Source organism: Cyclopterus lumpus, chromosome 24, assembly GCF_009769545.1.
Source record: "Cyclopterus lumpus isolate fCycLum1 chromosome 24, fCycLum1.pri, whole genome shotgun sequence".
Lineage (NCBI taxonomy): Eukaryota > Metazoa > Chordata > Actinopteri > Perciformes > Cyclopteridae > Cyclopterus > Cyclopterus lumpus.
In genome coordinates this window covers 9858338-9886017 of record NC_046989.1, presented here as the reverse complement: position 1 = coordinate 9886017, position 27680 = coordinate 9858338, and the positions used below count along the sequence as shown (strand labels likewise).

Below are 27680 nucleotides of genomic sequence, written 5' to 3'. Positions count from 1 at the left end.
ACAAACTGCTGTCTAAACTCTCCTCAAACCGAGCAAGCGGGGCAGTCCCTGATGAGGGCCGCTGGGAGACAGGAGGCAGATCTAAGGTTGAGGCCTGTGTCCGTCCGGAGTGGGAATAACTCCATTTCCACTGATAAAGGCAGCTGGCTCTGGCGACGCTCAGTAAAGTTTTATAGTCAGATATGCACAGATGATTAGGCCAGCTGTGGAGTGTCATATATTCCTAAACAAACCCTGCAGGAACTGAACTCTCACCCCTTGCACATATGGGTTACGGCTCGCACTCACACTCTTGTTTCGTACTTGCAGGCTTGCATAAAAGCTTACAAATGTGACCCCCGTAAAAGCAGTATAAATAATATTCTCTGTTAAAGTGCATTAAGGTTACAGTCTGAGAAATTGATTTTCCCTGACCACACTGATGCAAATAAGGACAGTAATTATGATCTCTCACCCGCATCCAAATCTGTCTGCTACATCGGTTTAAAGGAAGTGGAAAGGATGTGATACTGAGCAGCGCTTTCTATAAATCACCTGTTCACTCTCACTTGTGTGTCTCCATCTATGGTTGCTGTGGTGATGAGTTTGTTGTAGCTTTCTTGATCCAAATTGTTTTGATCAAAGGGGCTGCATAATACTCAGCAGCCCTCAAAGGCCCCGCGGCTCCCTCTCCGCCATAGCTCTGTTTGTTTTGGAACAAGAACAAGATAAACCCAAGTGACGTCTTATTTATTTTCCCAGTCCTGCCCTCTCCTACCCTTAACAAGAGGAGTCGTGAAGAAGAATTCCTCAATAATCCATCAGTATCAGTCTAAAGTGTGTGTTCTCTGGAGTGTTGACACCACACACACATATAGATATATATTAGAGTGTGACCAGGTCTAATGCTACAACAGAGTCTGATAATAAGGTGCACTATCAGATAAAAGGGACATGAGCAATGAGCCAAGTGACATGCTTGATTGTGATTGGTCCCTGGGGTGGTCCACTGCAAACGTGTAGCCTCTCTCACACTAAAGGAAACAATCATGTCTTACATGTGGCATTTCAAAGTTTTTTATGATAAAAATACATTTTGTCAGCATGCTTGGATGGCTGCACTTCACCCTCATTTCTTTGCTTGTGTTTTGCATAACTTTAGTCTAAAATGTAGCTTTTTATTGTCATAATGCACATTTCTTGGAGATATTTTGTGGTTAAAAAAAGGTTATGGGACATTAGTTAGTTAGTTTAGGGTGCAGTTTAAAAGATAATATCTGAATTGAAGAGAATGTGTTTAGGTGACCTTTCATACACTGAATGAAGAGGCTGTCTTTTGACAGTGAGTATTTCGTTTTAGCTGTTCTCCATAAAACAGCATCTGCGAGCCACGATAAGCACCGAAAAAGGGGAAATGAGGAAACCTCAGGCTATACTCAGCACACTTAAAAATGTATCTTACTTCAGACAGGAAACTCAGGTGACCTCAGTTGCGTCATGTGTCAGGTTCTGCCTGACTGTAACAGTTTGTTTTGTGATTATCACAGTAAAACATCAAACAGAAATGTAGTGGAATCAACTTCATAACGTCTTAGGAATAATGTGCAATCATGAAGCCTCTGTGCATTTAAGGCCTTTTTTGTTAGTTTACATTTCTCTTGTTGTTACATTTATATTGTTTCTGTAATATTTTATTGTTGTATTTTTGTCTTTTTGGGGCCTATTTTTAAAACATTGTGACTACTAGAACTTTAAGCTACATTTTGTAAATATGGGACTGCATTGTAAAATCATGTTCTTATGTCCCTACAGGCTCTTATTTTAACGTGAACCTACTTTCTATAATCTTGGCAAATTATATATGTTTACAATTGGAAGAGCTCAGTGTCATGTTTGTTTTTGTATTTGAAGAGGTCACCGACCTTCATTTGTACCAGGAAAGTGTTGCTGGTGTCCTCTGATTAGAGTTGTTTTTTCGTCTGACTTTGATATGTTTGGTTATGTTTATCTATTTTAGATAGTTATCAATTTACCTTTATTTCCTATTATAATTTTAGACACATTTTCTGACTTGAAATGTACTGCAGAGTTCACTAAACTCATTCAATGAAGTTTCTAAAGGAACAGATCAGCACATTAGCAGAATTCCCAGCATGCATTGTTTGAGAGTAAGTCAAACTCTCTAGAGATTCTTCTTTTTTGTAGTTTGAATAAAACATAAATGATAGAAAGGTTGTGTGTGTTTTAATAGGTCTACATTAAGTCACAATTATGAATATGATAACAAACTGTGTTACAAGATACAAATAAATCAGTTGAATCTAAATCGCTGCCACTCTTCACATTTAGGTCAAAGAGGACATATCCTGAAACACTTTTTCAGTGCTTGTGCTAATACATGTGGGTATCTGGAGTACCTTACAACCCCACAACTATATACTAAGACAATCCACTCATTTTTTTGTGTGCTGCCTTAATCAGAAAACATGGGATTCAAAAAGCCATTTTGATTTAGCTACCCATCCTATGCCACATGCAGGCTCCTTAGAATATACTGCCCCCCATCTGAGTGTCTCCACCCACCACTTGAGGACTAACTTGGCAGGTGAATCATATTTTTCTCGCCAATCAGAGCAGACTGGGCTTTTTCAGGAGGACTCTTAAAGAGACAGGAGCATAAACAGAGCGTTTAGACGGAGAGTGAATACAGGTGTATACAGACAGACAGAATTAGAAAAATAAAGGGTTCTTTCAAGATAAAAGCATGTAAACATGTCCTAGGTACACATATGCAACTCATGAGATGACTTTGAACTAATTATTAGCTTTTAGTTAATTTAACTCACATTAGTTTTAGTTAAAGTAGCTTAAAACCATTCAAGCTGTTCACTTTGACATTTTTACATAAATCCTCAAATCTAACCTCACAACATGATGTTCTAATCACAGATACATAATAATGTCATGCTCCTGAAGGCCAGCGCTGAGGTTGAATAAACCAGCAACTCTTTCATTTGCACGCACATAAAGTCATCTCCATTTGATGCTTGTACTCTAACATACGGTTAGTTTGAAAGCCGCAGGCTGTTCAGTCCGGCTTCAGAGAGCAGAGTGAAAATGTGCTGCTGATGACAGGTCATGTGAAATTAAAGTGCTTTTTACATCCTCTCTTTTGTGTTTGCATCTCAGCGGGCAGCCAGAGCTCGGCCATAATCCCACCTCCCAGTGTGTGTATCACTCAGTGAATTCAGCCTCCACGTAAACGGGCCAGCGGTCGGACCGCTGCCATTTCACAGCCTTAATTAATACCAAACTCTGCACCCTTAACAAATTACAGCGTACACCACATAGGGTTGGCTCAAGACAAGTCAGCAGTATGCAATAAAACGGTTCCTTCATGGCCACATTAAAAACAGGGCGGTAGGTCAGAGGACTTTTAGTTTATAACTGATCAGCTCAGAGTGTGAAAGTAGTGTATTATTTGAGAAGGGTGGTGAAAGAGAGCTTGAATAGTGCTGTCCAGGTGGCGGATTCTCCACCGGGAGCCATCCAAGGACAACCAGGAGAGCTTTTTTGGTGGAGTGGGGGGGACTGGCCACCCCACAGTGCCCCGCTGGCTGTGGTCCGCAGCCAGTGCAGCAGTAGGTAACTCTGGAGCCAAGGTGGAGTGAGAAAGGAAGGGAGGAAACTCGGAGAGAAACCATGAAAAATGTGGAGCATGAAAATGTCTCCCTTGGTTTATGGCAGCGCTGCTTGGCTTCCAAGAGAAACACATCTTTAAATTTAACTTGAGATGTCTTTTTTTCTCTCTCTCTCTCTCCCTCCACTCCCAACTGCTGGCAAGGGCCTGGTTTTGAAAGCGAGGCCAAGATGCTTGGAAACTGCGACCATGTTAAAAAAACACTCAATAATGTGGCTTTTTGGAAATGTGGCGACAGCTTCTGTACGAGGAGCTCAGTTTTCAACGTTGGTGAACATGTTTGGTACGTGTGCAGCTGCTGAACAGTCCTAAGTATAAATGTTCAGAAAAACACTTACACGCTGAAGGTATATTTACTGGAGGGTTTATATGAAGCATATCGATTGTTTTGCTGCAGTACATTAAACATGAACTATGTTGGCTCTGTGGTGTTTGCATTTGACTGTATCTCCATTCCAACTTCAGACACACTCTCTTTCAGGGAGAAACTGTCTTTTGAATAAAAAGCCATAAATAAAAGACTTGATACTGGTAATTCCAGTGAATGGGATTAAAATGATGGGGGCGGCTGGAAACAATTTTGGCCGGCTAACAAATTAAAGCTTCGTACCATGTAATAATATTTTGCTAGTCTCTGGAGGAAGTCCTCTCTCATGCCGATGATTCAGAGCTCATTTAGGAAAAGAGCATCCAGCTGATCTCATAAATCAGCGTTTGATGGAACAAACATACTTTTGAAGGAAACAGAGCCACCTTCGGAGCCTGGACACTCACTCATGGAGTAACAAGGACGGAATAAAATGCTCCACTGATGATGAACACATTGTAATGTGGTGAACACCTCTCATTACAGCGGGTGTCATAAAATATGGATTTATGTCAGAGAAAGTAAAGTTTTGTTGGCAAATAAAACTAGAGCGTAAATTTAGAAAGGTTTAAAAACTAAGTACATTTACTGAATTACTTTATTTAAGTACTTTTTGTTGGTGTTTGTACTTTACTTGAGTGTTTATATTCTCTGCTACATTTCAGAGGGAAATGTACATAAGGACCATGTTTAGTGGTAGATGCCAGTGTGAAGGATTTAGGGGAATCTATGAAATGGAACATAATATTCATTATAATGGTTTCATTAGTGTATAATCACCAGAAAGTAGGAATTGTTATGTTAATCGTTAGCTTAGAATGAGCCGTTTATATCTCCAGAGGGAGCAGTTCCTCTTCACACAGTCTGCCATGATGCACCGCCATGTTTCTTCAGCATCACAGGCCGGTGTTTGAAAAAACAATAAGAGCCTTTCACATTTTTACATTACCTGAAGGCCACCTATAGTTTCTAAAGTACGGTATCGTGAGCCGCAGAGTTCCAAACCATCATACCGCCCGCCACTGTCTGACCTACGTGGCTCCTAAAGTAGTGTTGTCATGGTATCGATGGATTCCTAGCCAGGAGTGAGCAGAGTGAGCGGAGTGAGCGGAGGGCTCTTCAGTTGGTTGCAATCTGCAAACCACACCATTAGATGCCACCTATTCTTACTCACTGTCCCTTAAAGTAAAGACTTCTTTACTTTTACTAAATTAAGATTTTGAATGCATGACTTTTACTTGTCACGGACTATTTCCACATCATGTTATTGTTACTTAAGTAAATGAGAAGCACTTTCTCCTCTGCATGAAAGTGAATTCACAAAGGTCTTGCACATCGTCATTATCATCATGACAATTAGTAACTATATCATAGTCGTCATCTTCCAAAAGAGGAAGAAGCAGAATTACTCAACTAAACCTCCATCTTTCTGCACGCTGCAGTTTCTCAAGCGCTGGTTGAGTTATGTGGTAGCTTTGTTCCCCCCTTTTCCTCCAGCAGCGCCGCAGACTCTAAGGTCTTTCCTCTGATGCATTACGCCAACGGTGGAGAAATCTCCATCAGCCTATCAAACAACCTCACAGATAATGCCTCAAAGCGCCGGAGACGTCACAGCGTTTAGTCACGTTAATCCCTCCACCGCTGCAGACAGAAACCCCCTCCTCTGCTCTTACAGAGGTAATTTGTTTCACACAGTTACTTTTTCAAAGCGTTAAATATTGGCGAAATCTGCAAGGCTGGTTTGTTTTATGGGTTGCCCGGTCCTGGGTTGCCAAGAGGGACATATAGGACAGCTTTTAATGGAGGGGGAAAGGCTGACATTAAATACAGGCCAGATGGACTTGCTCCTATCCTGCTCATAAAATTTCCGAAGACAGTTCACAAATCAAGGCCTCAGTATTATGTTAAGCGTTTGGATTGTTATTGTTATTCTACATTTGCAAATACTAATGTAATTTATAGCTTTTCGAGCATAATTCGAAACTCAACCCACCCAGACATTTAATATGTGAGCGTTTAACACTTAATATTTGGTTGATAAAGTGCCCGGTGCTTTTACTGCCTTCCATGGAAACTGGCTATCATAACTCTGACAAGTTTTCATCCAGCGTGAATTAAAAGTGAAGATTAAGACGAGTGCCATCCACTTTATGACTGTCACAAGCTAGTTTATGAGAAGACTGTGCTGTTTGGGGGTAAAATACTGTATCTCAAAAACGAGCAGCCTATTACCAGCAGGTATGACTGTAGAGCCGGCAGAAGGGGAAAATGAAAAGTGAAATTCAAGATGCGGAGCTAAAACGGAAAACTGCCGCTCTCTGGGGTCAGTCCTCTTTCCGGAGGAGAGGAAAGTGGACCCCATAGAGGAGAGCGTTTGTGGTGTTCCGGGTTTTTGGGTCACTCACTATGATGTTGCTGCTAACATGACAACAAATACCAGAAGGCTGCGAATTTCTTGACAGAGATAATATGCATTGAAAATAATAATAAACACATTAAGCTTTGGGTCAAGTTTTTGTTCTTTCACGTTGTTGAGCAGAAATGTTAATATGAGAAACGACATAATGTTACAGCAGAATCATGTTAGGTCATTCACTCAAATGCTGTATTCAAGTGCAAATGTGTGGCACTTGAGTATTTTCATGTATTGTTACTTTTAGATAAGTAACTGATCTGCACATCTTCCTTCTTTGAAGCTGTGAAATTATTTTATGTTTATCTTGAGTGAAAACTGCACCCTTGGTGGAAAACGTTCTTGCAGCTTTTACTTAAAAGTAGCAACACCACAATGCTATAGTAAAAGTCCGCCATTCAAAAGGTTTACTGATGTAAACGTATGGTATTAGCATCCATGTATAGTAAAATACCTCAAAGTAAAAGTACTCATAATGAAGAAGAAGACATATTATATAACGCAAATATATAATTATGTGTAAGCACCATTGCAGATGGTAACGGTGGGGCTGAATTACAGCTGGGTAATCTATGATAATCATTTTAAATGATTTTGTTGATTTTGTATTTATAATCTGAATCTGCAAAGAAACGCTGTAAAGCTATGAAATGCATGGTAGAATAAAAAAAAAATGTTCCTCTGAAGTGTAGTGGAATAGCAGAAAAAGTCAGTATTCAAGAAAAGTAAAAGTACGTAAAATTGCCCTTAAGTACAGTACTTGAATAAACTATTACTTTCCACAACTACTCAACACTAACAGGCAGAGCAGTAACCGATGACACTGAGGTCATGTCCCCAGTGTTTTTCTCAGAATTTAGGTTTCAGCGTCTAGTGTGGAGTTTATTTTATACAAATAAAACTTTATTTATGTATTTTGATTACAATATTTGTTGACTCAAATGTGTGGGCCAATAGATAAAAGATGAACAAGAATCATGCCATTAAAACATCTTTAAACAGGGTTGAGCTGCGCATGCGCACAGTGTGCATGCGTGTTGCAGAAACAATGTTGATTTCTTCGATCTTATCAATCTTGAACGGTCACCATTGACCTTCATGATAAGACTGATTGGGAAATGACATTTCAACACTACACTGTCCTCTCGTGTTAGTCTTGTTAGTCATATAAAAAGGAGCATGGTCTGAGGTGGACGCTGGTCTGCAGAGGGGGGTTATGAGCAGCACTATAAATGGAGGAGATGTTGATTGTATCTGCGTCTGGATACATAAAATATACTCACCCGGGTCGTCGCTGCTATCTGGAGCCAGTAAATGTATACAAACTATAAATTATTCTCTTCTTTTTCTTCTTCTTCTTCTTCTTCTCTCGCTTTATGTGCTGTCGGAGCCGCAACAGGCTCAGGAGGAATTTAGTTAATGTGTTTATATGAGCAGAAGATATACATTTATCATGGAAGTATGATTTGGTCCATTCAACTTTTTAGACTGTTTGTCTCTTGAAAGACTCTGTTTTTCCACGTTTTAAATTGTAATCAATTATTCATTTTAATCTGTTGATGAGGTCATTTTTGTTTTTGTTTTTTTATGATTAGTTTTTAATGCTATATTAGACTCAATTTTTATTTAATGTATTTAACCACCACTTGTTGTAAGGCAGCTACTCTGTTTCCAGTTTATATCAAATTAGAATTGTATTGATTTGTATTGATTTTGTTGCATGCGACTATGTGTTGTTGCTGAGGCTTTTAATTTTAAAAAGCAAATAAAAACAATAAAATCAAATAAACCAAAGGAAAATATTCTGCACATCAAAATGGATCTGGCAGGTGATAAATAATTGATTGACTTTTGATAAGTGAGCAACTAGTAAATTCCTTAAATTAAATAATAATAATAATAATAATAATAATTCAGTAATCCAATAAAGTAAGAAACATTTTATTTACAATATTTTCAGTGCAAATTATTATTAACAAAATAGCACAACTATATATCCAGAAAAAACAAGTAATACATGAACACTGCTGTGGTGTTCTGAAATGTCATTTATCACGTGAAACGAGTGGTTCACAACCTAAAAATGTAATTCACAACTGCATTATTTCCTTCAGATGAGGAAAACATGATGCACACGAAGCTCTTGAGAGGAAAACGACAGTAAGGAGACGCTGGATGTCCAATTTTTAAATATTTAAATAGCTTGTTTTTTATTTATTTATCGTTAGAGCCTTAGAGAAACCCTTAATGAAATGAACACATTAATTTGGACCATGTTCTTTGTGTCTGGGCTAAAATAAAGTGTCATATTGAACAAATAATGCGGCCTACTGGCTCGTTGCTCCACTTGTTCCCAGGAATTAGACACGCACAGGCTTGGCTTTACGTTGCAAATGTCTCATAGAGTTGCTGGATTGACAGTCCAGACGCGTTCTAACATCACTGTCGTTCTTCTATCAAAATAATAATAAAAACGTATTGTTCATAAACTACAGCCGTCATATCAGTATCTGAGGGGCCTCTGTGGCTGTGGCCGCCGCCTCCCCGCCGCTCACCGGCCCGCTGCTCCCGCTTATGATCACGCTGGTTTGGTTTGTTGGCTCACAAATGTCCACATGTCCGTCGGAGTTTTCCTCCGGTGCCTCGTCGGACTCACACTCGCTCCGTCCCTCGCTCTCACACTCGGACTCCTCCGCCGGCTCTTTGTGCTCCCTGCTGCCGGACTCAGACGCGCTCTTGTCCGGCTGCTCCTTGTCCTTCTGAGCCTGCGCCTCTTTGGAGTGTCTCCACTTCATGCGTCTGTTCTGGAACCACACCTTCACCTAAACACACGCGCGCACACACGCACACACTGTTGGGTCACACTGTTTATGTGTGTAATAACAACTGCAGCCTGTTTGAACAGTACATTTGTTTTCTTTCCGAACATGTTCCTATGAATTTCCAGGTAAAACTTGAGCACAGTCTCATTATAGGGAATATCCTTTACCTATTTCACAATATTTAAAATCTTAAATATAGCGTTTGCAAAACTATTTGTCCTGCCCCTTCCTCTCCTTTAATAAGGCTGTGCACACACATATGCAGAGCCCCATGGAGACCAGGCCAAGACAGCAGCATACAAAGTGTAAATATAGTGCAAACAATATTATTAAACACTTACATGTTGCTATAGTAATGTTGCAAAAAATATACAATATTAAATGTAATACAATTAAATAATCTGTGTCAGTTTCCATTCATGTTGACATGTTGCTTGGTGAGTTTAAGTGAAATTTGTACAGTGGGATGAAATGTAAACAACAACTGTGTTGCTGTAGATGAGATTTCACTGGAGCATTGCTCAGCCACTCAGGTGGCCAACTTCAAATCAAGGACTGGAAATTTAAAATTACAATCTTATTTGAATCCTTCAGGCTTATGTGCGATATATATTGTGACTACAACCATCCCTCAAAAATGGAAGCACACTTTTTCCATTGTACATAATTGTATTGATGTGTCAAGGCCAGAGCCACCATACACTCAGGTCATTGTTCAGTGTTTCTGGGAATTTGTAGTTTCAACAACCTGCGACTATAAGCATGCTGGGTGTTTTATAGGCTGTCAAGTATTTTTAAAACCTGTAAGAGTGAAGAGGGCATCATTTAGACCTGGCATACCATGGGAATTAAGATATACAGAAAATATAATTTATAAATAACAGAATTATTAAATATGACAAAGTCCATAAGAAGCAAACTGTAATTATGTGGTTTGGTCAAATTGTTCTAAAGGGGAGTAATGGGGCTAATGCCCTCTCAGTAATTATAAAATCCTGACTACGGCCCTGTGGTGTCATTGTTTTATTGTTCATTTGGATGCCCACAACTATACTCCTCCTGATGTAAAACATATAATCCAGAAATCATACAGTAAATAATACAGCTACAACATAACCACGGCATCCAACAACAAAATGACATCAAAACCAAACATATACAAAACATTAGAATATAACCATTGAAATGAGTTGACAGGTAAAATAAAATAATGACAATCTCTTATTTGATAATCTACTCTAAAGAAATGAAATGAAACCTATCTTGCTTATTTATCTTGACGGCCTGTCTTCACCAATAATCTCTGTGGCTTTTAAAAAAATATATTTTGTGTCTATATGGTTTGTTCTAAAGATGATAAACCTTATATAAATGATTCTTGCAAGAGGTAATCCCAAAAAAAAGATGTGTGCAGGTAAACCTGGTGATTAGTCAACACTGCCTCTCACCTGGGCGTCTGTCAGCCCGAGCATCGCAGCCAGCTGCTTTCTGTCCGGCTTGGTGACATATTTCTGTATCTCAAATCTTTTCTCCAGTCCTTTCCTCTGCAGGTTTGAAAACACTGCCCTCGACCACGACCTTTTCCTCTTGTACGTCTGTGGCATGGTGTCTTTAGTGAGAACAGCATATGGACCTAAGAGACATGAGGAGGACATGAGGTTGAAGCCGAAAAGAGACCAGAAACAAAAGGAACATTCACTGCAGGTGTCTCGCACCTTCAAACAGAGAGCTGGGCGGGCCAGTTTGCGGTCTGTAACAGTCCTACATGTGGTGACTACCTGGGAAGGTGTCCTGAAACTGATGCTGGCCTGAATGCCTGCTGCTGCTGCTGCCTAGTGAACTCATCATGGAGGACGCGTCGCTCATCCCGGGGTCTATGCAGGAGAAGTACTGGCTGGCCGGAGGCTGAATGGGGACGTGGATTCCTGACTGACGGTTCGAGCTAACGATGGATGTGAGATCTGTTACAGAGCGAGAGATGATGGGCTTCAGTCAGGAAACAAAGAGTCACACTGGCAACCTGGGGGGCAAGATGGTCTAGTATTTAGAGAGACCATCAGACAAAGTCAAATCCTGGGTTCAAGTGTGACTGCTAAAATGTCTTGTAGCTGATCATGACCTCTGACCTCTCTGGCTAGGGGGAAATAGAGCAGAGGATTTCCCCGCAGGGCTCCTTAAAGTGCATGTTATGAGGCTATTTGGGCTCTTACTGCTCTGTGAACAAGTATGTTATTAACTGGTTCTGACTTTACAATATTGCTTCCAGTTTGTTGTTTCTAAAGTTTGTACATTATTTTTTTCTCTTGTGGTACTTAAACGTATCATTAAAAAAATAATAACTTTGAGGCCATAAAACAAATCCCTATATAGTGTTCAGTTTAGCTGATATGACAGAAAGCTTCTCTATAAACACCACACATCTGTTTGTAAATTCAGCGTGTACTTAAAAATCTCTTTTCTCACCTCTTAATGACGACTTCTCTTTGCCTCTCTGATCAAAGTCTGTCGACAATATCCGATCAATTCCGAATTTGAGGTCCTTGCTTGAAGGCGGGGGTGCTTGTTGGGAGTTAAATGCCGTTCTGGAGACTGATGTCAGCTGTAGTCCGTGTCTGTTGTAAGGAGACGCCGGACTCACCCTCGCGCCGTACGGCTCGGGCGCGACGGGAGAAGGGCGCAGCGGCGAGCTGCCGGAGTGTCCGTGCGGCGCGCGGTGGTGGTGTCCCATATGCACCATGAGCGCCGACGATCCTGGGATGTTCTCGGCATCTCCTGCCTGCAAAATGTCTGCGATGCAAAACGAGGGTTTCTTCATCGTATCCACCGCGAAGCCCCCCGCGCAGTACGCAGACCAGAGGCTAAAGTTTGACGCGTAAAACGGGTTGAGCCCGGCTGTGTACATCCCGCAGCCTCTAATGCGTCTTATTGTTTCTCAGAAGAGGGTATAAACGGGCAGGCATGAAAAAAAAGAAGAAGAAGCGGGTACGGCGTTTTAGGGGGATAGTTGACCGTCCACTTTGTGTCAGTGCCAAAGTCGCTCTCCCAACTCTGAAATCCAAACCCTGCTGCTCCACTCTGAAGTTCCTTGGCTGACACTGATTGGTTGCTTTCTGAGCCAATGGATGTTTTGCAGTCGCTCACATCACGCCCTTCCAAATGAGGATGATGCGTAAACCAACCCCCCCCCCCCACACACACACACACACACACACACATGACTGGGGACACTAAAGAGCAATTTTGATCCTGAGATGATGGATTGATCACTTAAAAAGAACCCCCACACATCACCGCGCCCAAACACATTACACCCATTACCTCTCGTGTTCATTTTTTTTTTCTTTCTTTATGAAAATAAATAACATCTCACTCCAGAGGCAAGATTACCAGCAGTGGATTGGAAATGTTTTTTTTTTTAGAAAGAAACTGTCCGTTTTAAACACAAAATATATACATGCTCTGTAAAAAGAGTAATAAAGCAAATCGAAAAAACATGCCATGCGATTATATAAAATAGGAATGATAATAATTAACTGTAAACAATCGACATGACCCCGAGCCCAGGAGAGGCTCTATTAGCGCCACTCATCCTGTTTTTGATGGGCTGTGATTCGTGTTAAATGAGCGGATATTCCTGCTAGATTTGCCCCCGAAATAGAACCTGTTTTAGTATTTTAGGATACAGCAGAAATCCTTATTTCTTCCGGAGCAGAGGGGGGGACTTTTATAATGACTGTTAGAACTTCCCATTTTCAATATTTGTGCAACTTTATCTCGACCTGCAAGTTGCACGGTGACGCAAATCCGTCCCCATGCTCATAATAAACAGAGGAAACCGATTCCCCTCAAAACACAATTAACTTCAGAGGCGATACTTCATCCTTGAGGCCCCTCAAGATTCACACGTGCCCCCCCCCCCCCCACACACACACACACACAACGCTCCGATCGCCTGCTTCTCTCGCATGAGTTGAAACAATGGCTTCTGAAGCCCGCATTCATTTAAGCTCTGATTCATGCGGCCGGAAGCGCCGATGACCCTGACTGCCTGCTATCATGCTGTTTTCGAGTGACACTTTTCCGGGTTAAAATTAGAAATAGACAATAACGTTTGCCCTCCATCATGCAGTCAAAACAATCCAGGGAAGAGGATGTAGCAGACGCAGCACGCCTCGAGTTATTTCAGGTGCCGATGAACTCTTTAGTGGGAAGCGTTACACACGCACATGCACACGCACGCACGCACACACACACACGCACACGCACACACACACACACACACACACACACACACACACACACACACACACACGCACACACACACACACACACACACAGACAGGCCTCCGATCAGCCTTTACACTCGGGCTCTGTGGTTGAGAGACCAGCTGGGACTCATTCAATGCAAAGACCTGTTCCGATACAGAATGATATGAATCCATAATTCAAGAGATCATTTGCTGTTTGCAATCATGAACGAAGGACACATATTTTAAATTGTTTTACTATAGAGAAAGGCATGCACGCCACACAACACACGGTGCATTGTGACCACAATATGTATTACATTCAATTTTACAAATAGCAGTTGCACACGTCCTATTATTTCCTTTAAGGCTTGCACCTATTTGTGCAAAAAAAACATATTTGGAGGAAAGAAACACAACAAAACTATACTGTTTTTTGTACACACACACACACACACACACACACACACACACACACACACACACGCACAAACACACACGATTTGTATAACAAATAGATTTAGTGTGTGTGCCTCTCCACATTTTCGATTTTACCCTGACAAAATAAAGCAGACATATTGTTTCCTGTCAATGTTGCATTCTCTCATATTTAAAATGTTATAATCTACATTAAAACTAAAGGAATTACATAAAAATATTTAAAAATAAAAATCGCTGCTGATGTTCCTTTTGGGGTCAGTATCACATGAAGACTGCATAATGTTATAGTTATATTTTCATTGTTTTTATATTATGTATGTGTGCTTTATACAAAAAGAGTACGATGATTAGAGAGTAGAGAAATAATAAACATTAACCTGCAGCACAAAGTGTAGTTTTTTAATGCACACAATATTAAACCTGTGATCACTTCTGATTTCATATCATTGAAGAATTGTTTATTGTAGAAGTTCAGGTATGAAAATGAAATATAATAAATCACCTGTACAACCTGAGATATGACATAGCAAGAGTCCTGCTGAATACTATTATTCAACCTTATTTACTTTCCTAGAGCAGCTGTAATGATGGCAGCTGGGATTACAGTGCCAGCGGCTCCTGTCTCTGTTTAAGAGACTGCAAACACTCTGGGCTTGAATCTGTCTTCAACAATAGAAAACTCAGTCGTAAATTTGTTTTTTCCGTCAGTCAATTTTTTTTATTTTTCAGCCTTCATACATAAACACAGTCACACATTATATTCCAGTAGAAAGTACATTGACTCAAGTTTCGTACAGTTCCAAGATACTTTTTTAACACTACTTTATATATTTTCACTCCATGTCAGAGCAAAACATTTAAAGATTAAGATTTTACATAAAAAAACATGATATGTATACATACGCATATATATGTTAAAAGATTAAAGAAACCATTTCCACAGTGAAGTTCTATGGACTCATTAAGAGATTAAGACCCAAAATAGGTCAAACTATACTTATATTTAGCAGAAAATCAAGGATTAGAGCAAAGCGCAGTTTATTTTATTTCCTAATATTTAATCTTCTCAGTAGATTAATGATTAATTAAGTGACCTCACATCTACATTATACTAAAGAACAAACTACAGGACTAAACTATGTGTATAAATGATTTAAAAGTAGCTTCACCTCAACAAGATATTAATAATTTTATAATCTCATATACAACAATATATCTGTGTGAAAGAGGACATTCTTCTGCAGAATGAGTACTTTTACTTAATGTCTGTACTTTTGAATGCAATACTTTTACTTGTAATGGAGTATTTTTTATATTGCTAGTGTACTTTTACTTAAATAAACCACTTCTAGAATCTTATAAAATGTAGCGTTTAATAGAGATCAAAACATATTTGTTGGGAAAGAGATATGAAAGCTTTACCTCTCTGTTAAAAGGTTAACAATGAGTACAAATGTCAGCTGATTAATCAAATGCTCAGAGGAGCTACTTCACAGATTCACTCTGCCGTGCAATTTAAACAAACAACATGAAAATGAAAAGTCAAAGCTTTTATGAGTCACATGCCCACTGTGTAGAAAACAAAGCCGTGCTGCTGTGCACTGCCGACCGCCTGAAGTTTAAAGCATCGGACGGAGCCCATTGTTGTCGGCTGATTGCTAGCTGTGTGTTTTTCAGGAAGCCTTATCAGGTGGAGGAAGACTGAATGAGCACCTCGGACTGAAGCCCTGCTGGATCACAGGCTGCAGGACAGAATTAAATGATTTCCATTATTACACTGAGAATTATTGCTCCCCCTCTGTAAGACTGTAGCTCCAAGCCAAGATTACTATTTCTGGCAATGTTTGCCTCAGGAAGGAACCTTCGCAGATTTAATGGGACCTGGGCCATTGTACACAGCCTTCTGTATGGCACCCGGCCACCATCTCCACAGAGGAGGAAAAAAAGAACTCAGGGATGTGTTTATAAAGTCAAAACAAGACTGTCCCCGTTCATGTGATCCCGAACACAGACAACATATTTCAAACACTGAACTATCTCTGAGGTGGAGATGAACTCAAATGAGTTTTAATTTGACTACATTGTCCTGTTGTGATCTGCTTTGTGTGTTTTGCATGACACATGAATGTCTTTGTGTCCTATAAGCAGTACAATGTCATTAAATTAGAAACATACTGTGTTCCTTTATCTCATCTTTGCTCAACAGACAGCAGTGGAACAAGTATTCAGATCTTAAGTAAAAGTATACCACACAAATACAAGTCCTGCATTCAAAACTGTAGTAATTGTATATTTTAGTATTCAATTGATATTATGTCACACTGTAAGCAGCATTATGCTCGAAGTGGAAGACATTTTAAAGACATTATTGGTTTATATTATTAGTTTAAGCGGAAACAATACATTGCATATAAGGTAACCACACAGATAAATAGCTATTTGAATTCAAACAAAATAAGAAATGAAATAAATGAGAGAGATACCATTTAAAAGCTATAGATATTCACACATAACCTTGGAGTATAGAAGTGTGCAACTATCTTTAATCCTCATACACAGAAATAGTGTGGTAGAAAGTACAATATTTCCAACTGAAATGGAGTAGCATATAGTACTCAAGTCAAGTACTTCTTGTCTCAATCTTATGCATGATAAATGCATATTTTGTTCTCTCCACAGGTTGTGACTATAACCAGAATACATAAAACCTTATGAGCATGAAGGCAGTAAATGTACAAGCAGCTCCCCCCAGTGACAAAATGTTCTCTCTTCTAGTTCTGGGCTTTTTTCTACAAGTAGTTTTACTTTTGATTGGAACAAACTACTAAATAATTTGATCTACAATCAACAAAAAATAATTGAATCATATGAAAGTGAATACATGTCAGTTTGAGAGATGAACACACATTTTGTTGAATTTTAAACTGTGACGATGATATCATAAGATACATGTAATTACAAATGCAAAAGTATAAGTACCAATACTGCAGAACAATGGTCTCAGTTACTGATTATAGATGACAGCATGTTACTGATGTGGTTTAGGTGGAGATACTTTTAATTTATGTACCCAAAATAAATCTGGAGGGTCAGGATGATTAATAGGAGGAGAAATAAAAAATAAAACAAAAGTTTGGCTACATTTTTGCACTTTTCTTTCTTCTTTGATCTTTTTATGGGAAATGTGGGATGATTTCACCTCAAACTGTTACATTTTAACAAGACTATGTGATACATTAATTACTGTATAGAGGTGACAAGTAAAACAAATAAACCACTGCTTGAATATTTTATGATGTAATGTATTTAATAGATTTTACAAGTTTATATTTGTTGTGAAAAGGAAGCTGCCAAAGAAAATGTAAAGGAGTAAAAGCACATTAATAATAAAAAAAGCCAACATTTCCCTCTAAAATGTAGTGGAGTAAAGTTTACAATTTACATTTCACCACTGCTTTTGTTTCTCTTCATGTGGAGCGACTGCAGCAGCTGCAGACAGAAGAAGACATTCTACAATGTTCAAGTTTTAATATGTGTTCATTTTTATTGAAATGATCTGGGGTTGACTGTTGATCGAGACTCCAGGTTGTACAATTCAGAGGGGAGTATTTTAAATTTAAAAATAAATTGTGATGCATTAATATATCAAATAAGACGTTATCGTGCGCTATTCTGAAATGAGCCATTCTGCATTATGAGTATACTTTAAGTTCGGCTACATTTTGATGCCGATACTTTTGTACTTGTGCACTGCTATAACCCACTGATGACTCAACTCCACTATTGCAGGTAGACATATTATATCAGATAGATCGTGTATTGCTGCCCTGTGCTTCCTTTTGTGGTTGCGTGCTTTTGGCTCTGAGCTGTGCTCAGTCGGAGTTAAAAACATTAAGTGTCATTAGCTGGACACTGGAGTGGTAGACTAATCACACTCACCCGGCCTGCCCTCTGCTGTAAACAAGCTGAAGGAGCGGCTTTAATGGAAGCTTTTAAATGGGATGGTGACTCGGTGCCTTTGAGCAAAGCCACGTGTTTACACAAGGGCAGATTAAAAGCGCCTCTTGTGCGGCAGGTTCAGGGCCATCTTCAGCTCCAGTGTGCAAACGTACACACGGTTAAATCACGTACTGTAAGCAGCTCTGTGAGCTCAATGCTGCAGCAGGAGAAACTAATGGAAATACAAAAGGTCATAATAACAAACCATTAGGCCTGCTGCTGCTGCTGCTGCTCCTCCAGCGGGGCGGCGAGCACGAGGAGCAATAACCGCTACAAAAAACAACGACAACAAAAACATATACTGTGTCAGATATGTTGATATGTTTTGAAACAATTTTCAGAATTAAAATGACCTCGTATGGAAATGTTTCGGATGATGAATTAAGGACAGTCAGGCTGCAGCGGTCTGATGCAGAGCAGAGCATCTCACCCGGCTGCTTTAATGGTTCACATCTCGGCCAAATCAATCCGCAACGGTGGAAAGATACCGAGAAACCGAGAAGGTGCAAAGTAGATCCCCGGAAAACGTGATATCAATTATATTTAAGACAGCACCTCTCTCTCTCTCTCTCTCTCTCTCTATCTATCTATTTATCTATCTATCGTATTATTTTAGCGTTTAGTGTTTCCATTCTTTCCCATATACATCCTGGAAGATATTTCCTCATCATATTTCCTTCCGTATCGTTGCATCTATTTGTGCTTACAAAGAAACCCAATACTGTATTCATAGCCATTCACATAATTATCAATGTATAATTGCGTCACTGTGCTGTTTGGATATTGAGGTATGTAAAAAACATAATGTAACATATTTCTTCTCTCATCCATTCACAAGGTAGCAGCAGCCCGTAACCACAAACAGACACATAAAGAGCTGCGTTTCATTTCTTCTCAGCAAAAGGCTGCCATCTAGCGGTCATGGTGTGCATTGCCGTGACACGCGACGTGTGTGCGTGCGTGTGTTCGCCCGCACACGTTGATTTGGGGCTAGTGAAACCAAGTAAAAACAAACAATAAAATAAAAGATAATTTAGAAATGAATTATCTAACAAGAAACCATAAACGTTCTCTTCTACAACCAACACGCCACTGATTATTTAATTAAAAATAATATTTTACCGTGTGACATACAACATGAGACTAAGACATTCATTTTTATTAATTTTAAAATGGTCTGTCATGAATGTAGACACTGTTTACAACAGCCTATCAAATATAAATAGACTATTTGGACTATTATAATGACATTACCTTAATCAGTGTGTTCATGTGTCAATTAACTAATTTTCCTTTACCCCTGTTATGGGAGCTGGACAGGGTTCATGTGTGTAGTTCTCGAGGGATTCCTGTGTTCAACCTTTGACCTCCATTAAAGCACAAGACCAGTCTTTAGGGAGGAAGTTGGGTTGACTCAGGAAGTGAAGGCAGGTGTCAGCTGCTGGTGAGGGACTGGGGACACTGGTCCCTTAACTGGCTGCTCACTGAGCTGAGATGCTACTTTTCATAATTTCATCTCATCTGAGCCAGTGGCTGCAACGAAAATAAACTGTTATTTCAAGTTAAAGATCATTTAATATATACAATAACATATAGCTATTACATTTAGAACACTATAAAGTGAAGAAAAGCAGCAACTTTTCCCTTTTCAGAAGCTCAAAACCAAATACTTGTTACATTTGCTTGGGTTAACAACTCTGACAATAAATTGCTCATTAAAAATGGTTGAAGATGAACTATCGGTGGATCAAAAAAAGTTAATAAATCCACAAACGCAATATTGTATCTGATCATGCAGCACAAACATATTTTCAGGCTCTGTGGGTTGTTTAAGCGTTTTTTTTTTTTTTTTTAATCCCTCTTTTTGTCATTACATTACATTACATTACATTAATTGATCGTTGTCGGCAGGTCAACAAAGACCTGAGTAAATATACTAATGCAGATTCAACAAGTGTGATTTAATAACAGTCCCTTTTTTGCATATGATACAGCCATAAACTACTAAACAGAGAAGGCGAAGCAGGACTTACAATAACAAGTGTATATCACTCTGTGTAGGAGCTCAGATATTTTTGATACATGCTCATTAGTAAAAACAAACTCAAATTTAAGATCACCAAATATACACACATTTTCTTTTAAAACTGCTTTTCTGCACACATTCTGTTTTCAATAAACTGAGATGGAGATGACTATACAGCTTGATTACAAAACACATTTTGAAATGCTGTCACACATGTCTCTGTTGGCATAATATATACTTTGGCACAATCACACAGCAGTCAGCAACATTGAAAAAAAATAAATCATAAAACTGTCAGAAACAACGTGACTCGTCGATTCAAGAAAATCAGCATAAATCTTCAAAGGACTAATTTTCATCTTGTGTGGCAGTCACTCATAAACCTGTGCTTTAGTGACATAACAAAAAAAGTGTCAGTTCAAGTTTTTTGTTTACGGATAAACTGATATCCGCACACTTAGCTGTATGTACTCTGCATAGATTTTAAGAGTGCGGATAGCTCTTGTATTAATTAGAACATTTTGATACCTCCATGACCTTCGTAAAGGTCAAGGCAGGCGGAGCGATAGTTATCCTGCATTTAAGGATAAATAAATATGCGAGAGGGTCAGAAGCAAATACTGATACTGCCTATTATACATTATTCTTTTTTTTCATAACAAATGAATTCCATTAAAAAAAAAAAAAAAACTATTGTTATACAAAAGTGACTTCAGACTGACCTCTGCTTCTCTGAAAGAACAGTTGAACAATTTGGGATCTTTTTTCTGTTCTTCCCAGAGTCAGAGAAGATGGATGTGCCAAACTATTCCTTTGAAAGAGCTTGCACACTCCCACATATTATAACATTGTGTGAGGTCCTATAAAATCTGAGGTGTGAAAAAGGACCATATTTAAAAAAAAAAAAAAAAAAAAAGACTATCACTACACGAAAGGTGCAATGTCTGTGACCGACAGTCCAGAGGACCAGGACGTCTCAGGTTTTAGCTCTCGTCCCCGGTCTGCACCCTGCCATCACCCAGCAGCCTCTCTCTTTCTTCTGGGCTTTCCTCCGCCTCCTCTGTGTTCATCCTTGCAGCGCACCACGGTATCCTGGCCAGCAGGGGGCGGTGCAGTCCATTGTAGAGCGCTGTACCCACCAGGAGCACCAGGAAGCCCAGCACCTGCAGGCCATGAAACTGCTCCCAGCCCAGCGCCAGGCTCACCGCCCAGATGACCAGCGTACGCAGGCTGTCCAGCACCATGCGGGTGGTGGCGCTGATCTCTTTGGTGACGCTGATCCCGGCAAAATTGAAGAAGGCGATGCTGACTGTGTTGCCCAGCAGAGCCAGCAAGATGAGAGGGTTGTGCCCGATCTGACAGAAGGCGTCTAGCGCGTCCTCTAGGACATGCCGAGGGTTGCCGCTGAACTCGCCAACATGGATGAAATACATCGGGATGAGAAGCAGCGACAGGACGAAGAACCCAAAGAAACCTGGAAATAGAGAACAGAATTAAATATGACCTATAACAGGAGTTCACAACCTCTGCAACTAGTCAAAATAAAGTCTTGCCCTTCGCCTACGCGTGTGACCGGTTGAACCAAAGAACGATTTATCTTTCTGTATTTGCTCGGAAAAATAAGCTGGACTTTATTTGCAACCCGTGACCCTTGTTTGGCTCACGGTGCAAAAAAAACCACTCAAAGTGCAGAGAAGTGTGGCAAAAGCTTCATCTTGTGAAAAAACAATTATAGAAAGATATTTCTTCCACTTAAATAAAAGGTTGGAAAACAATGATGAAACTAGTCCATCTGTCGTTATTTGACCTTTTGCATTCCTCAATATTTATTCTGTTAACATTGGAAAGTCAAGATTTTGGCTTTTTCTACTTGTTACCTTTGGTGTTCCTAAAACAATGTTGCATGTAACTGCAGATGAACAACTGCTGTACCTTCAATACCAACAGCCCGAAGAGGATGGACATCATGTTTGTAGACAAACTTTTCCTCCAGGACCATCTGCACTGAAACAATGATCTGAGCCAAGATGATCAGAAGGTCTCCTGCAGGACAGAAGAGAGGAGTGGCGTTTCATTTACTGCTTTTAGGAACGAAGGTTGAGGGTGATTTGAGATTTTAACTCTTCACGATTCTTGTTGAAGTATCTTCTACTGCATCATTAGAAAGCATTTGTGCATGTACCTTTCTTGCTGTTACCCTGTAAACACAATGGATTGAACACAGAGTGGATTACTGCAGATAATAAAGCCCAGAACTTAAATGCCCCTCACCGGTGAGGATGTCGCTGAGTTTGTGCGCGTCTTGTTTGTTCCCGCTGAAGAAGTCTGCGAGGCCCACTATCACCAGGCCCAGGATGGTGGTGAGGATGCCGAACCACTGACTGGGTGCCAGGCGTCGCCCCAGGAACGCCACAGAAAGCAGACCAGTGAAGATGATGACCGCTCCACGCAGCATCTGGAAGCTGGAGGCACTGGTCATGTTGAGAGCTGCAAAAAAGAAATACACTTTAAAAGTTGATTTTCTTCCTCTTTCCTTTCAGACGCATACATAAACAATTCATGCTTCTCAATAACACTGAAAGGTGGTGGCTGCATTACACACAATATCTTGAAGGAGATCATTCTGTTTGGGACTCAAGTCATTACATTTGAACTTTGAAGGGCAGAATAGAAATCAACTTTAAACAAGCTTGTGAGCAAAAGCAGTTTTCTGAACATTGAGCATAAAAAGGTTTTGAAAAGGTCACTTACCAACATACATGATGGATGTGGCCAACATGTCACACATGGCGGGAGGGAAGAAGAGGAGAGGGTTGAAGCTCTGGCCGGGGTTCATCTTGGGCTCGGGGCGCCGTCTGTCATGGCAAAGTAACATGTAGAAGACTGCGATACAGCTGAGCTCGCCCAGAAACATTCCCACCGCCTGGACAGGGAGAGTGGGAGGAAGACACAGAGCGGGCAAACTAATTAGACTTTAGGGAAACGGCAGTTGAGACAATAATTACTCATGGGATTTGACTTTTGGCAAAAGACTGAAGAAATGTATCGTTTTATTTCAGACGCATCATCTCATTTTCAAGTGGGTCTTAAATATGTTCCACTTATTATAAGTGACACACAAAAGTGTCTGGACATTTTCCAATGGAACAATTATATTTTGTGATATTTCTAAAGAAATTATATATATATATATATCCGTAAATCCCGGGCACTACACTGTTACACAGTATGGGAAGGACCCAACAATAGTGACAACTTTATTTAATGCACCTTATTTCATATGATGTTTATGAAATCTACTTACAAGTTAAGAGTATGCATTTTCAAATAAAGTTGTGACATGTGCAAGTTTCATAATTACTTTCTGACAAGTGCATTTCAGTTCAGTGTATTCACTGCTGGGGGCCTGGTGTGTAATACAAATACCTTTTGGAGTAGTTATCAATATGTGCTGTATGTATTAGACTATCCAGGTGGTACACACCAAGTTGTATAAGCGCTATTGTGTGCATTCACATAAACATATGCAGCGTATAGCTGAAATTATTTATCTATTCTTTTATTTGTTCATTTTGCACTAAAATTCTTAATACAATTAGAAAATAATCAGTGTTTTTATTTGCCAAGTGTTTAATTCACACAGGAGTGAGTATACAACAGGCGTTACAATGTGGTTATTCAATAAAAAACATGTACTGATTGAATAACCAGAACACATGGTGATATGAAATGAGCAGGATGGTGACAGGAGAGCCTTCTTTGTCCAATGTGTGTGGAGTGAAAATAAGGTGCTACATAAATCTGTCACAGTACCTGAACAAACGGATGAGAAAATAGATGTGGAGGATCATCATGGCAACCCTTCGCAGAGAACATGTCAGCCCATCTGCAAGAAAAGAAGCCGTTATTACAACTTTATAATTGATATTTCACACAACCAAATATAATGGAAAACAATCAAGTGTGAAAGATAATTTTGATAATCAATTCATTGTTTGTCTTTTTAAATTAAACTTTTGCTGGCGCCAGCTTCTAAAATGTGACGACTCGCTGCCTTTCTCTCATGTATAATAATAACTGAATATGTTTTTTTAATTGTTTTATGTCAGGTCAGATAAAAACAAGCAATCGGAATACATAAACCTAGGCTGTGGTAAATTATAAGGAGGTAATTTCCACTATTTCTGACATTTTGTGAACAAACAAGTAACCAATTGGTCGACAATAACTTTGAGAGTGTAGAACTGAGTTTTGTTTGTTCCTTATTTGGTATCCTTTAATATTACGCCGGCGTTTGACTGACAACCAACTCATAAATACCACTGGGAACAAGAGTACATTGTGTGCCCTCATACAGAACATTTTGCAAAGTTAATGAGTGCTTAAATCTACACAACCTACTGACTTATACAATCAGACAGACAGAGGAAGCATGACTAGCATGTGAGCGTCATGTTTGCTTTAAAATGCAAGGCAAGGGAAAATGGTGATGACGCTACAATTTCTTCAAACGCAACAACGCCTGAGCTCAAGCAGGAAACTTGATCCTACTATGACTATCCCTGTTTATTCCTGGCCACTCTGTTTGGGTTGAGCATCTTGAAAGCGGTGCATGTTTGTTGACAAGAAAGAGGGAACTTGCACCAAAACTATCACTCTTCATGCTGTATCTGATGTCAGCTGAGGGGCTTTAAACCCAGGGTGCTGTGGGAGGCCGGTGTCAGGTGACCGCAGTGAAACTGAAACTGTTAGTTGCTGATTCTTCTCTGAGCAACATGACATAGCTTGCTTGTCTGAGACATGAACACACACCGTGATTCAGTCAACATTTTTAGGTTTTGTTTCGCTGACAAAGGCCACAAAAGGACAGAAGTGTGGCCGACAGCAGGGAGCTGACATTACAGATTATTGGGGAAGCTAAAAAAGCTGAATGTCTAGTTTCACTAAAAGAGAAAACCTCTTCCTATCGTGACAATAACGAGAGAGTACATGTATTAGCATGTATTAGCCATACATCATTTGAGGTATCTATCCAGAAAAAATAATATTACTTTCCAGCTTCTTAAATGTGAAGATTTTTAACTATTGGTCTATGAAATTCTTTGAAAAAATTATCTGCAGGTTAATTGTTATTGAAAATAGTTGGTAGTTGTAGTCCCTTAAAAGATATGACATATGATGGTGGATTCCTTCCACTCAGTCAACAGAAAACTAACAATCACCAGAATTGATCAATAAGTCATTTTTCAAGGGAATCAGCTGTTTCCTGCTTCTCAAATGTGACAATGTTCTGCTTTCCTGTTTTAAATCCTTGTTAATATCAAGATGTTATGTAATTTGCATTTTTGTGTACTATTTTCTGATGTTTTGAAGACCACATGATAATGAAAGTTATAGTTTATAGAGAAGTGTATCCTCGTCATTTGCATTTACTTGTGACCCACTAAGGCTGCACGAGGCTATCGCGTCACCTCTGACCGATCATGAATGCCGAAGTTAAAGCATGTTTGTTAAGCACAGATAGCTAATCATACGTCACACACGCTTTCCGCAGCTCGGACCTCACGCTCCATGCGGATGTTTACGTGACGATCCGATAGATCGCGTGTTATTGATCAGCTGTTAACCTGCTTACGGCAATAGCAGCGACCAGTGGACACCACGATAATACTGAACAGTGGCTTGAGCTTTAACTACAATCACATGCCTCCAGTGGGGAAACGCAGAAATAAAAGGTACTCACTTTGCGGACAGCGTGTTGAGGGAGCCGGTTGTGAGCATCAGCCCCGCGAGGAACAGTTGGTATTTAGTCCACGCCATGCTGCACGGTGAACGGGACTAACGAACCGGGACAGGGGAGCACCGAGTGGCTTTTTGTTTGAAGAGATCCGGGTTTTTATTCCCACACTCCTCCGTGGGATCTCCTACGGCTGTGAAGATCACGTGAAAACTCGGAGTCAGCTGACTACTACGCAAACGACACGCTGCGTTCAAGTCCTGCAGGAAATGGCCCAATCGATCAGGGAAGATTAAAGGAATGATTGATGATTAATCTATTTTAATGGCCAAATCATGGATGTAAAACTGTAGATTCAGCTAATCAAGGCCTCTAGTTTTGAAAAAAACCTACATTCATACAACAATCAAGTTCTCCAAATATCATAAGGGTGCACACACAATTATTTTATTTACAACCTATCTACAACTTGCTAATTTATAAATGTTAGTGCTTCATTTGTTTTACAAAAATACACAATGTTTGAATAAGTTTATAAAATAAAGCAAAACTCTGTGAAATAAATTAATGATCATTTTATTAAACTAGAGGATCCGAACTTGTCTATATTGCTAGTTTAATAAGCATGTATATTACTATGTCGCCTAGCTATTTGTGAATTCAATATATAATGAAATAACAAAATAACAAATAGCTGAGGTATGAAGTTAATTCCTGACCTGAATGTAAACTGTATGCAACATATTTTGAACACAGTATAAGTTTATACCTGATGTAGTTGTCATCATTTACTTCTGCAGTCTCATCACACTGGCAATAGTTCTATTAAAGGATGGTGCCATGAAATACTGTGTAATATTGTTTGTGTCGTCATTATTTGCCATCTCATGTAGATCTACTTAAGTAGTTTTTATTTCCGAGAACAATAAAAGGAGTTTACGAGGGGACCTTAAAAGAATCGGCATCGTGGACAAACAGCAGGGGGCGTCAAAGACCGGAAAGACGGTCTAGGATAAGAAAGTGGGACCACAGTCATTTTCTCCCCATGGCCTCACTTTAAAATTAGAACATGCACTCCCTTTTCCACTTGGATGCCTCGTGCTTATGATGTCAGTTTTAGGCTTATTAAAACCTACACAAACCTACAACTGAATATAATTTAAATACAAAATAAAATATAAGAATACAGACTAATATAACATACACAAATACATCGTTGTTAAGTATGTGTGCACATGCATGGCCTACTGTACACACTTCATCTAATCCACTCATCCACACCACATGTCACGATAGAGTAAATCTCCCATCTGACACAACTCATGATGCAAAGTTCTTATTGTTTTCCTTTACTGACCATCAGCTGCATTAAAGATCACTAATTTGTTATTTATAACAAATTAATAATATACAGGAGTTGTTTTTATTGTTTTTAGCAATACATCTCAATGCTTCAAAGACAGCGACTTGTGTTTGATTTAATACGACTTTTGATATATTCTGGCTTTAGTGAAGATGGTCATTAATTTAGTGCAGGCTGTCTTCTTTAGATATAAACAGCTGTGGGAACATCTTACATAAAGCCAGCCCTGGCCCATCTCTTTCATCACTCCAGTCTAACTGATTTTTTTTCTGGAGTTACTCATGCTTTTACCACTCGTCTTATAATGTTCTGTTAGTGACATTACACAGCTTTTTCGGCTGCTTCTTTTACAAAACACATTTTACTGCTGTGCTGACATCATCATATTGGCTACAACTATTAACCTGTAATACTGATGCAGTTTGACAGTCCATCATGGTACTGTTTACTTCTCATGTTGCTTGTGGTCATGTGAAGCCTTGCAAACAGGTAACAATAACTACTATCATCAACCTCATATAATATTGATACTTCCATGACCATTGGTTATTTTACAACCACAGCACGACCATTACAATGACTGCTT

At 39.5% G+C, this 27680-nt stretch overlaps 2 protein-coding genes across 3 annotated transcripts; both read right to left on the bottom strand.

Annotated features, from left to right (window-relative positions):
* Positions 1-8384: 8384 nt before the first annotated feature.
* hlx1 (H2.0-like homeo box 1 (Drosophila)) lies at positions 8385-12373 on the bottom strand. Of its 2 annotated transcripts, XM_034528366.1 has the most exons (4): positions 11745-12373; positions 11060-11242; positions 10730-10914; positions 8385-9281 (listed from the first exon to the last, which is right to left on the bottom strand). In XM_034528366.1, the coding sequence occupies exons 1-4, from the start codon at positions 12181-12183 to the stop codon at positions 8958-8960; spliced, it is 1131 nt and encodes a 376-aa protein (XP_034384257.1). In that variant the 5' UTR covers positions 12184-12373; the 3' UTR covers positions 8385-8957. The 2 variants fall into 2 exon arrangements, with proteins under 2 accessions (XP_034384257.1, XP_034384259.1); XM_034528368.1 differs by lacking the exon at positions 11060-11242.
* Positions 12374-19841: 7468 nt separating this feature from the next.
* Positions 19842-25970, bottom strand: slc35f6 (solute carrier family 35 member F6). Its single transcript, XM_034528097.1, has 6 exons — positions 25738-25970; positions 23808-23880; positions 22746-22917; positions 22266-22481; positions 21927-22037; positions 19842-21468 (listed from the first exon to the last, which is right to left on the bottom strand). Exons 1-6 carry the CDS (start codon positions 25812-25814, stop codon positions 20978-20980), a joined length of 1140 nt encoding a protein of 379 aa, XP_034383988.1. The 5' UTR covers positions 25815-25970; the 3' UTR covers positions 19842-20977.
* Positions 25971-27680: the final 1710 nt, after the last annotated feature.

What these genes read in the sequence shown, in the direction of transcription:
- hlx1 (XM_034528366.1), bottom strand. Translation starts at nt 12,183, where the DNA reads ATGTACACAGCCGGGCTCAACCCGTTTTACGCGTCAAACTTTAGCCTC. An exon ending in AGAGAAGTCGTCATTAAGAG is followed by an intron (nt 11,243 to 11,744) that starts GTGAGAAAAGAG and finishes GCTCTGTAACAG; the next exon opens with ATCTCACATCCATCGTTAGC. An exon ending in GTTTCAGGACACCTTCCCAG is followed by an intron (nt 10,915 to 11,059) that starts GTAGTCACCACA and finishes CATGTCTCTTAG; the next exon opens with GTCCATATGCTGTTCTCACT.
- slc35f6 (XM_034528097.1), bottom strand. Translation starts at nt 25,814, where the DNA reads ATGGCGTGGACTAAATACCAACTGTTCCTCGCGGGGCTGATGCTCACA. An exon ending in CACATCCATCATGTATGTTG is followed by an intron (nt 22,482 to 22,745) that starts GTAAGTGACCTT and finishes TCTTTTTTGCAG; the next exon opens with CTCTCAACATGACCAGTGCC. An exon ending in TCGGGCTGTTGGTATTGAAG is followed by an intron (nt 21,469 to 21,926) that starts GTACAGCAGTTG and finishes CTCTATTTCCAG; the next exon opens with GTTTCTTTGGGTTCTTCGTC.